General features: G+C 41.0%; 1 protein-coding gene and 1 long non-coding RNA gene across 3 annotated transcripts in view; one reads left to right on the top strand and one right to left on the bottom strand.

Annotated features, from left to right (window-relative positions):
- The window catches only part of LOC308080286, a 408,660-nt gene that overhangs the window by 383,450 nt on the left and 13,260 nt on the right, over positions 1–11,950 (bottom strand). The window lies entirely within an intron of this gene.
- Positions 6,218–11,950, top strand: part of LOC308080272 (uncharacterized protein) — a 117,945-nt gene continuing 112,212 nt past the window's right edge. For both annotated transcript variants that reach the window (XR_013932678.1, XM_080422065.1), the window contains exon 1: positions 6,218–6,332. Coding sequence is in view for 1 of the 2 variants with exons in the window: in XM_080422065.1 (XP_080278191.1) it covers positions 6,312–6,332 (21 nt within the window). In the remaining variant the exon portion in view is untranslated. The remainder of the gene's footprint in view (positions 6,333–11,950) is intronic.

The following is an 11,950-nucleotide window of genomic DNA, read 5'->3' as shown; positions in this document are numbered from 1 at the left end:
GAATGGGCTTGTTATCACGGCTATCATCCCAGTATACGTGTGTGTCGGTTGTCTTATCTCATCAGGTGATTTGACAGTAAATGCACACCTCTCTCTTGCTGACAGGATGCTGCAAAACGTCTTCACGTGCCTTCTGAAATGGCAAATGCTACACAGGACGTGGTAGATTATTTTTAGTCCATCTGCATGTCTGTACAGGTTGGCTGCCTGCTTGATGGAAGAAGAAAAAAAGAAAGAAAAGAGAGATTTGGCCTATGCATCAAAATGGCATGTGTTCTGTTTTGACTACGGTTCATCGTGTTTTCCTGGTGCCTTAGTTCTCTTTCATTAATATTACTCTAATATTTCCTTGTGTTCCTTTGTGCTGTATTATGTCCTTATTTCCTACTTGACTTGAATTCCTGTAGATGGAGCATAAGGCCGCAGCAGTGTACTTTTGGGAAGGACCAGTGTTGGACTGTAGCTCACTATGTGCTATAGTGAGTATTATGTGTAAGATCAACAGTGTCTAGCAGGGGGAAAAAAAAGTATGATTAAAATGTAATTTTGTCCAGTCTGTATATAGAGTATGTTAATATAATATAACTTATACAATCTGTATGGTAGAGTATGTTAATACAATATAACTTATACAATTGGGGTGGTTGTATTTTGTCTCCCTGCTCTTCTATTGAGACATTTAGATCGTGTCAAAGGTCATACCAAGAAGCAGGATCTGACGCGAATTTTTACCTGATGGTCAAGATTACATTTATCCCCTGAGCAAGCAGGAAGGCTCTATTAGCTCAATGGTAAAACATATCAGCACTTGTGCAGGAAAACAGGTTCAAATCCAGGGTAGAAGAGGAAAGTGACATAGTGCAGCTTTAATGTATATGTATGCATACCAAACCAACTAAAAACTGAGATTTGTTGTGATATTTCCCTTTTTTAAACAATATTGCACATAGTGAGTGTGTGTGTGTGTGTGTGTGTGTGTGTGTGTGTGTGTGTGTGTGTGTGTGTGTGTGTGTGTGTGTGTGTGTGTGTGTGTGTGTGTGTGTGTGTGTGTGCGCGTGCGCGTGCGCGTGCGCGTGCGCGTGTGTGTGTGTGTGTGTGTGTGTGAGTGCGTGTGTGTTTGTGTCATCATGTGTGCAGGCAGGTTAAATAAGTTAATGGAGAATATGAACCACTAGAGGGCACCATTAGATTGTATTTCTTCTTACTGGCTCTGAAAACCCTAGCATTTTGTCACGTGATCTGTCCCTGTAGAGTTTGAACCACCAGGCACTGAAAATACTGTGACTGATAAATGTGTGGCTTTGGATTTCTCAGTGTTACTGACTTACAGAGTCAAATGAAACAAACCCAAAGAGTGATGAGTGTACTGTACATTCTCCTCATTGTCATGATAGTTATTGGGGGTAAAATGAGAAGGATTAAAATAGTTGAGTATGAAATGTTTCTCTCTTCAAAGCTGTGTAAACTGCTCAAATCTATTCTCTGTCTTTGGACCATGGCTGCTCATGTCCACATCCTGAGGTAAATGGAAGTGTCTCTGTTGTTTTATATGCTTGTTTTTTTTCTGTTTTTGTATTTATACAAACAGTATTGTGTTTATACAGACAGGGAGTGACACAGCAAAGGCCATTGGGCTTGGGAATCGAACCCAGAGCCCATGAGTGGTATGCGCGGCAATGCGCCTTACCCAATTAATTTATGTTTGAATAAACTAATTCATTCATTTATATCTCAGCCTTTTTTTTTTTTTTTACAATATATTTATTGGCATTTTCAATTATATGACATACATAACAATATGACTTTTGTATTAAATGTCTATAAATAATCAAATAAAAACAGAGCAAAAGACATCACATAGAAATCATACACATACATAATAACAACATGACAACCAAAAACAGAAAAATACATTACAAAAACATCAGAAAAACAAAAACAAAAACAAACAAAAAAGTATTTCTTCCCACAGTATGAAGTAGCAGAATTATTTGCAGAAATATTTACACAGGTCCCAAAGGATTACCTTCCATAAACTGTATGAACTGTCCCCAAATTTCTTGAAAGATGGCAGATTTATTTTTAATGGCAAAGGTGAGCTTCTCAAGTGCAAGACAATTTGATAATTCTCTATACCATTGTCTGATGTCTGGTTTATCTGGGTTTTTCCAAAAGAGCGCAATTGTATGTTTAGCCTGGAGAAGAGAGTATATAATCATACTCTTTTTTTTTACTGTTAATTTTGAGATTATCAGGAAATATGCCCAGAATGCACAGCTGTGGGCAGATTTTCTGAGACTATCTGGGATAGTATACCAAGTACTTCTTTCCAAAACTTCATGATCTCTGGGCATTGCCATAAACAGTGAAATAATGTACCCTTTTCCACATTGCACTTTACACATTTGTCTGGTGTATCTCAGCCTTTTTTAATATCCAAAATGTATTATGCATTAGCCACAGAGCCCTGTACAATGTATATCTCTGGGACCCTAAAGAACACATTTTTCATTGTTAGACAAGATTTGATCCAATATTGTCACGATCACGGCCCCCCTCGACTGTTCGTGTCCAGTTGGCATAATGTGTCCATGTCCAGTGTTCCCCTCCCCTGTCCTAGTGTCCTTGGCCTGTGTTTGCCAGCAGTGTGCCATTGATTGATTGGTTGATTGAATATTTTATTAGACAGAAATGTAAAACAGCACAGAGGGCAAATTCTCCTTCTATAGCACAGCCACCAAGGAATGGAATAGTCTAACCCCATCCCTCAAAAAATGCAGTTCGCTGGGCTCATTCAAAACAGCCCTAAAAACTCATCTTTCTGGAGGCCGAAAGAGGAGCTAGTACCAGTTTCCCTGTAGACAGACGACCCCCCCCCCCCCTCCTCTTTTTTGTACATATTTTGTATTTCCTCATGCATTTTTGGGCGGTGAAACCGCCCCTATAAGTGAGATTTGGAAAAATGTACATTTTCCTGCGCTGTGATCCGGGCCCAGGAAATTTGTAGAATTATCCTGTGCTGTGATTGGCCAATCACAGTCTATTCAGGACTGTGATTGGCCAGTGTCACATGACACATGTGCATAGCCCTATATAAGCAACCATAACTTGAAAAAAACCAAACTTTGGTTTTTTTCAAGTTATGGTTTCGTCCATCATAAAGAGTGTTTCAATAAATGTATTTATCTTTTGTACATGATTGGTTGACTCCATTCAGTATTGTGATTAGCTAGCAAGACACCGCCCACTTCACACAGGGTGTGATTTTTTGTATATAATCGTTATTTTTCCATGCTTCACCCCCCCCCCCCCTTTTTTTGTACATTTATTTTTTATTTTTATCTTTTCATGCTTCTTTTTTTTGTACATAGTTGTATTTTTTCTGTATTATCTGTATTTTCATGTTGATTTTTGAACTGTTTGGTTGCTACTATATATGTAAATGAAATTAATTCAAGGACCCCAACGGAAACAAGTCCGCAAGGACTTTTTTGGCCGGACCTTTTAGACAAAAGCATTATAAATGTAACTGTGTAGTTTTACATTCTTTTGCCTAATAAAAATTTCAATCAATCAATCAATCAAGAGTACAGTCAAACACTTTGTCTAAAAGGATGACACCAAAAAAGTCCTTGTGGTCTTGTTTCCATTGGGGTCCTAGGTATTCAATTAATCAACATATAAAACATAGCACCAAACGTTCAATATCATCACAAATATAAAACACTATATGTACAGAGTAGGGGGGGAAAAGAGGGGGGGGGGGGGTTGCCCCTCCCTGGCCTTCTCCAGCTCCACCTCTGGTGCTACTCACTTACTGTGCCTTGATTGAGGGACTGGTGATTCCACCTGGGGTTCCCAGCTGTGACTTTTTGAGTTAATTGTGTGTCCTCACAGCTATTTATTGGACTGTCTGTTTGTGAGGTAGAGTTTGTCCTTGTTCATACATGCAAGTTGCAGTGGTGTCAGCCATTTGATGCTTCCGGAACCCTGGTTGTGTCGCGTTTCCAACATTATGTCCCGGTTCATCACTCCCAACGTGTGATAGGTTGACACAAACCACTTAAACCTTCTAGTCTAGACTTGGTAAACTAGACCATAATTGGACAGCTTCTAGACCAAATGTTGCCAAAAATAGCTGGACAGCTTCCCCCCCCCCCATGTACACCACATGCTGTTGCCAAAAATTGCCGATCTACAAGCTCACAATGCGATGCATTTTGAGCTTGTAGATCAGCAATTATTTTAATATGGATGCTGGGGTTCAAGATCTATCACCAGCTGCTCCTGGACACCCTTACTGACCTCGGCATCGCTGGGACGGCACTAAAGTGGTTCTCCTCCTACCTGACTGACTGGACCTACAGTACCAGGTTTCTTGAGAATGTTTGCTTTCATCCCCCCTAACCGGGGTCCCCCAGGGATCTGTACTTGGGGCCCCTCCTTTTCTCCCTGTACACTATTATCTCTTGGCTCCATCATCTCTGTTCACAAGCTATCCTATAGAGAGAATAGTCCCCACTCCTTGGAGTGTCTTTTTGTCACTTTTTCATGAAATTTGCCCTCTGCATTTACCCATCCTATAACCACTGGGAGCAGTGAGCAGCCACTTCTACGGCGCTCAGGGAACAATGAGGGGTTAAGAGTCTTGCTCAGGGACACACGTTGCTGGCCTGGCCTGTAAGCTGTAATCAAACCTGGGACAACGGCTCCCCAGGCGGGCTCACTAACCACTCTATGGCCGCCCCTGTCACTGTTATGCCAATGACACTCAACTGTACTCTGCACAATGAGTACTTTTACTTTTGATATTTTGAGTACATTTTGATACCAATACTTTTGTACTTTTACTCAAGTATATTTTGAATTCCGGACTTTTACTTTTACTTTTACTTCTATATCGCAGTATTGATACTTTTACTTAAAGGGTTAGTTCAGATTTTTTGAGTATTTTCTGTAGGAAATACTTACCATTAATGTAGTGGTTGCAAAGGTATTAATTGATTGCCCGAGTCCCGTGATCAGAGTTATGGTCCGTTTCTTATGAATATGAAGTAGTTCCGGTAGATTAGTAGATTTGGTGGGGGCCACTCATTAAAAATAAATTAATTTAAAAAACTAGCGTCATTTGTATTGTTGACCTATTTCTACCATATAGAGCAGGTTTTGTTCAATTAATACCTTTGCAACCACTACATTAATGGTAAGTATTTCCTACAGAAAATACTCAAAAAATCTGAACTAACCCTTTAAGCAAAACATGTGAGGACCTTTTCCACCACTGTGTAGGTGATGTGGCTTAAGATGAAGGCAGAGAAAGCAACAAAATCATGGAAGTCAACCACACACAATTTTGAACTTTCTTGGTGTATGTTCATATTCCAAGCAGCTACAGCAGTAGGAGCCCACTAACACAGTGTGTGTGTTCTCCTGTGTGTTCTGTGGATGAATGAATGCACGTTTCGCCTTGCGATGATGAGTTATTCTCCCCGCAGGGCGTGGAAATGTAAACCAACATTAATGGTTCATTAGAAATTAAATGAATGCATCTTTTATCCTGTGAAATTAATTAATCCTTGATTTCATTTTTGCGTGTGTGCGTGTGTGTGCTTTTGTGTTTGCAGCTGCCGAATGAGTAACTACTATGTGGTGTTGCGTGGTGTTGCTCGATTTGTGTTCCTGTGACAAACAGAGCGCAGTTATTTAATAATACATCACGCCGTTTCAACAACTGAGTAGGCTAAACTAGCGACATGTTGACTTTTATTCCTCTCTAAAATATGATCCCCATGTTTGCCGCATCTGATTTGTTTCTCAACTCTGGTCTTTAGGACTGACTGTCCACACTGTTATTTGCGAGCGATCAGATCGGATTTGTGTTTTTAGACATCATCAACTTTATCTGCAATGCTTCCTGTTGTAATGTTGATCTTATCCATCCATCTGATGAGTGTCAGTTATCAAGTGTTCTACTTATAAGTTATCTACAATAAGTAGGTCAATCTGAAACCAGGTTTCATTACAAGCTGTTTCTATTCACTTCCTATGTTCACTGAACTGCTCCTTTGAGTTTGTGACCGTGTCCTGGTGGCTGATCTAGTGAGCATACCATGTAGACACACAACAACTCATGGTAACGTCACAGGTTTGAATCCCTCTCTCTCTCTCTCTCTCTCTCTCTCTCTCTCATGTTGTTCTTCCATGTGTTCAGGTCCCATCCTTCCATCTTGTCTTCATGTCATCACCCGTCTGCTGACATCTGCACAGAGAGGAGGCTTCTCAGCAGCTCTCTACACACACCCACTGCTGTCATGAACACACACACTCAGCAGGTGAGCAACACACACTGCAGTCAAATACACACACACACACACACACACACACACACACACACACACACACACACACACACACACACACACACACACACACACACATCCAATCCATCCCGAAATGAGAGGGTACGTAAGGCCAGAGAGCTCTATGCTTTTTCCCACCAAAATATATATTTTAAGGTCACTAAAGGATACTCATGAGTATCACTGTGCTGTGCATGCACCTTAGCTTTACCTGATGAGCCTCCAATAAAGCCTCTGGACAAACCAAGCGCTGGTGGATCATGGTCTGCATACAGTCCATGTCCATCAGAGCTTGGTGTGTAGGCCTACTCCTTGCATACGTACCAGTATGTAGTATGCTGCAGTACCCCTTCTGGACCAGGAGAGGGCCCTGTGAAGCCTGCTATAGGCTCTACTAACTCTTCAGATAGCAGAGGTAACAGGCGCATGGCCTTCAGCTCATCCGTCCATCCACACCACATTGCTGTGGACTTAAAGACCTTTCAGTGGTCATGTTTTCAGTATGAGGTTAAATAGGATGCCAAAGCTCTCTGCTACTGCACTCTGGTCCAGAACCTCAGCCTCAGTACAACAGACAGACACGGCTAGAACACAATAAATAGTATATACAGTATTACCTGCCCCTGTGACATCATCACCTGATCTGCTGCAGACACCCTGCCTCCCCCCCCCCCCCCCGCCCGCTCACAGATGGCCCCTAGACCAAGGGGTCCCTAACTTTTCAGGCCGTTACCCCCCAAAAGAATCATATTTGAACTGGGGACCCCCCACCCTGACAAGCAATTGGAATTGTAGGAGTTGAGGCATTACATTTATTTTGACTTGTTTCCACAGATAAATATTCGTCTATTTTCACAATGTTTGCCTCTTTCTTACTTACTATTTGACAATTTGATATTAAAAAGGTCTTAAAAGTCCTTAACCCATTAAGACCTGAGGCCGATTCTACAATTATCTTCTAAATCAGTTCTCAAACTTTGTCATGTGAAGGATTTGGCCGAAGACACCCCAACTGAAAATATTTTGTGCCAGGGACCCCCAGAAGAGAATTTGTGTTAAAAAAAAATGTGTAAAAAATAGCAGATGTACAGCGCATCGCTTTGTGCTGTGCCACGAGCTTGTAGATCTGCTATTTTTGAATAGCCAAAGCTAAAATCTAAAATGATACAGATGCTTCTCCGGTTTTAATGGGTTAAATTGTAACTTGTAAAAGTGCAGATACCCTGTGTTTACACTTACTTACAGTACTTACAGTATACTATGTGTTGGTTTGTTTGCTGTTGACTGAGAAAACAATGTTGCACATTAAGCTAATCATCTGTGGACCCCTCAAAATAATTTGGGAACCCCTCCAGTCCTTCCCAATGTGGGAACCACTGACCTAGACCATACCCGGCTGCCACATACATCCCAACTTTAAATGACTATACAGAATGACACAGCAGACACACCTTACACTATCTACTGGCTAGCTGAACCCATTCATTTCCACTAGCATTGCAACAAAATGCTAACAAGCTTCAAATGGATATTTCTCAGTAACTATTAGAGTTGATTTAATGGTTTTCAACTATTTGTTTGATAGGGTCTTTATTTTAGTAATTTTATATTAATCACTTGAACCCTTGCATCCCTATTCTCTGGGAAAATAGCCAAAAATAGCAGATCTACAAGCTCACAACGCTGCACGCAACTGTGACGTGTTGTGAGCTTGTAGATCTGCTTTTTTCGGCCAAGAGGTTTGTTGTTGAGGGAAAAAAGAGCAGACCAAGTACTGAGCCAAAGGTCAAGGTCAAGTTTACAAAGTATTGAGGGTTCAAGTGGTTAAATTAATTAACATGAATCCAATTTAATATTTGGTGCTTTATGTTATGTTAGACTTTGATGCTGTGATATTTAAATTACTAAATAATATGTGTAGATGGTTTGGACATTTCTTGTAATTATTATTCTGTTATGTATGTGCTAACTCACACAGCAAAGGCTTGATCACTGGGTCCCATTCATTGTTAGAAAAACTAATGCATGTATATTTAGGTCATTTCATGTTTTATTAGATACAAATTACCATGGTGTAGGCTATACACTTATGAGTGTAATTTGAAGGATTAGTGTTTGTGTGAGTGTTGATGAAATGTGAAGCTGTGTCTCAAGCACACAGTGTACAGACCAGTATTGATCTAGCTCATGACTTGGATAAACTGACATCCATGCAGTGTGTTGAGAGAGGATGACAACATAACACAACACAACACAACACAACACAACACAACACAACACAACACAACACAACACAACATAACATCCTCTCTCAACACACTGTGTTGTGGAACATGGATGTCAGTTTATCCATTTCATTTTATCTCAAAGTGTAAACAGATGGAGGTGCTGCTCTCAGCTCAGTGCACACATCAAAGCAAAGGTCACATCAGGACACGTTATGTAGAATAAAATAGCCTGATGTATGTTCAGTATTTCAAAATCATTGTTTTTAGAGAGTTTGAGAAACATTCATAGCCTGTATTGTATTTTCACATATTCTTTACGGTTCTAAACAAGTGTTTTGTTTTTCCTTAGGCCTGTATTTACAGTCAGTGTCAGATGGGGCCAGTGACCAGGTGACCTTTACTACCTACCAGGGCCCATTGTTAATGTACTGTGAGTACAACATCTGACCACTAGGGTTCCCATGTCACTGGCAACACATTCTCACTTGGAATTCATCAAATAAGGCAGCTTGGTCACATGACCAGGCGTCACCCATGCCCTCTAGTCACTGGTGTGTTTTGATGCTGGCCCAGCGGTGACGCAATCCACTTCTATTGAATTCCACAACATCATCATCTACACGCCCACAGTACTACGATATACAAACAATCACAGCGTCGCATGTAAACACCATGTAGTATAATATAATTATGTATATTGAGTCAATTAATTCAGATTTTTTATTAGTAGCCTAGTAGTTGTAGCAAGGTTCACTTGTTACACAAACGTGTTGTTTTGTGTGTTCCTGCCTGCAGGGCGTGCTGTGCAGGCATGCCTGAGTAACAGAATGCCTATGAGATCATATTACATCCACTGACCTAAGTTGAACTAAACAGCACTGAATGCAACATTTTGATTGGCTGAAGACAGTTCCTCTGTTCATTGGGCTGAACTGCATGAGGAAACGGGCAGCGTTCCCCCATAGACTGACACAGGCATGAGTGGCTGATATAGTATCTCGGGTTGGAGCACTGCTTTCGTTCAAGTAAAGATGTAGAGAGAGTATCGGTGGTTTCGGAAAGTGACCTTGAGTTTGAACTGAGTTTGAATTTGATGAGTTGGGAGTGAGAATATGTTATTCCTTGAATAGTGCCAACTAACAAATAATTACACGATTCAAGCTCTTTCAGTCCTTTCAGAAAATGGGAACTATAATATTGTTTACGTAGATTTGTCTGTGGCACCTGATATAAAGCATTCAAATGATGCAGATCAGATGTGTGTATATACTGAATGTGTGCAAGCATTCAATAATTATGTGTGTGCATGCATGTGTATGCATGCACAGACAGACAGACAGACAGACAGACAGACACACTAATGTGTCTGTATTTACAAGGTCTCTGCTTGACACCCTGCTCAATCTGATTGCCATGGTGATCCTTTTAAATGATTGGTTTATCTAATTTAGCAACAGATTTATAGAACACTTCACGACACAAAAATTAAATGCTGTCAGATTAACAAAAGAAAAAGAAAATAACTGTAAATGCTGCTGTCACATTACAAGCTACATAACATCAGCCAGTGTTGTTTCAGTTACGTAAAGAAGGTGATGATGACTATGAGCAGTATGTGCTTGATGTGTCAGGGGTTAATTCTAAGAGGCCACATTTATGCTCAGAGACGAGCATCCTGTTTCCATCTAGCAGAAGCAGTCCAGTATCAACTCTCGATCAGGAAATGAAAACCACAATGACCTACATAAACGCTCTGTATAACTTTAGACTTTAGACACTGTGTTCCAGATGGTTGCAAACGTCTAAACTAAAATAGACCAAGACAAAAAGTTGTTGTGTATTCAATACTTTATTAACCTCACACATGGGTAGTGTGCAGTGGTGAATTTCCATCATGACACTTATCATACCCTCTATGATGAGTGTATGATCGTGGGATGGTTTGATCAGTATAGCTTGAGCTTCCTCCCGCCTTCAGCCTCAGGGAGAGGTTGAACTGGTGCTAGAATGGTGTACTTGTTGCCTGGCTGTGTGTAGGGGAGGGGTGGCAACCGATGATCTACTTAGTACTTCCTGTGGTGGGGGGCTGTGGTGTGCTTTCAAATAACCCTGCTAAAGGGTCAGCGCCCCTGGAATCCAAACGCCGCCGCTTTTTCGTCTCGTCTATTTGCAGACGCAAAATTCTTCTGTTTTTAACTCTTTATGTGCTAATAAATAAAACTCAAAACTCAAACTCAACAATAGCTGATGACCCAAGACGATGATGAGGCACCTTAGGATGTTAATTAATTAGAGAAATATAGGCTACTATATAATTATTATATAAGTTGGGTCAGGGTGGCATATAGACCTACTTATTATTATCCTACAATTTAGCATCTGCAAATAAACGAGACTAAAAAGCGGCGCAATTACTTCTGACTAAACTTTTGGTGATGCCTCATCCATTCATTGGAAAATCAACCAGAAGAGAAAGGGGGGAAATAATAACTGTGTGAAAGGCAGCTGTGGAGGAGGGAGGGAGGTGTGTTTGAACGGGGAGGCCAGGGTCAGCAGACTACAGCCCGGGCAGCGTTGTCAGGTTCTGGGGGATTGGGAGATCAAACCTGTAAAAAAAAAAACGGTTCATCTCATTGGCCCGTTCCAGGGTTCCCTCTGACACAGACCTAGACTGTTTGTATCCTGTGATCCTTTTCAACCCCTCCCACACCTCTCTGGAGATATATATCCAGATATATCCAGTTTGTCCCTGTAGGAGTCATTGACCTCCACCAGGGCCTTTTTCAGTGACCTTGACCTCCTGTGTACAGTGTGTAGTGTGTAGTGTGCCATGGAAACGCTCTTCATCCTGTTCAACAGGGCTATGATGTTGTTGTTCATCCAGGGTTGTAGTTGGAGAAGCACCGAACTCTGTGTGTGTGTGTGTGTGTGTGTGTGTGTGTGTGTGTGTGTGTGTGTGTGTGTGTGTGTGTGTGTGTGTGTGTGTGTGTGTGTGTGTGTGTGTGTGTGTGTGTGTGTGTGTGTGTGTGTGTGTGTGTGTGTGTGTGTGTGTGTGTGTGTGTGTGTGTGTAACCATTTTATTGTTCAAAAGCAACAAGGCATTGTCTTTCCTTTTACACACAAAAATATCAGTCCGAATTAATTCATAAAAGTGTATATTTAGGTCAGTTCAGTATAATTCCTTGATGTGAAAAAGTCAAACGTCAGTCTTGTTTTTTTGTCTCTCTCTGCACACACATAGTAGCTGTACTTTCAGTTGCAGGACGGTGCTCTAAAACAGTGAGAAGGCCTCAAATTCGTTGCTCTGTGTCTGAGGATGTTGTGTCTAAATGCTGCTGGTTGTGATCATAGGCCTGGCCGTGC

Source organism: Gymnoscopelus braueri (assembly GCF_963280865.1).
Source record: "Gymnoscopelus braueri genome assembly, chromosome: 24".
Lineage (NCBI taxonomy): Eukaryota > Metazoa > Chordata > Actinopteri > Myctophiformes > Myctophidae > Gymnoscopelus > Gymnoscopelus braueri.
The sequence above is the reverse complement of the archived record's forward strand: the minus strand, read 5'-3'. Positions and strand labels throughout refer to the sequence as shown.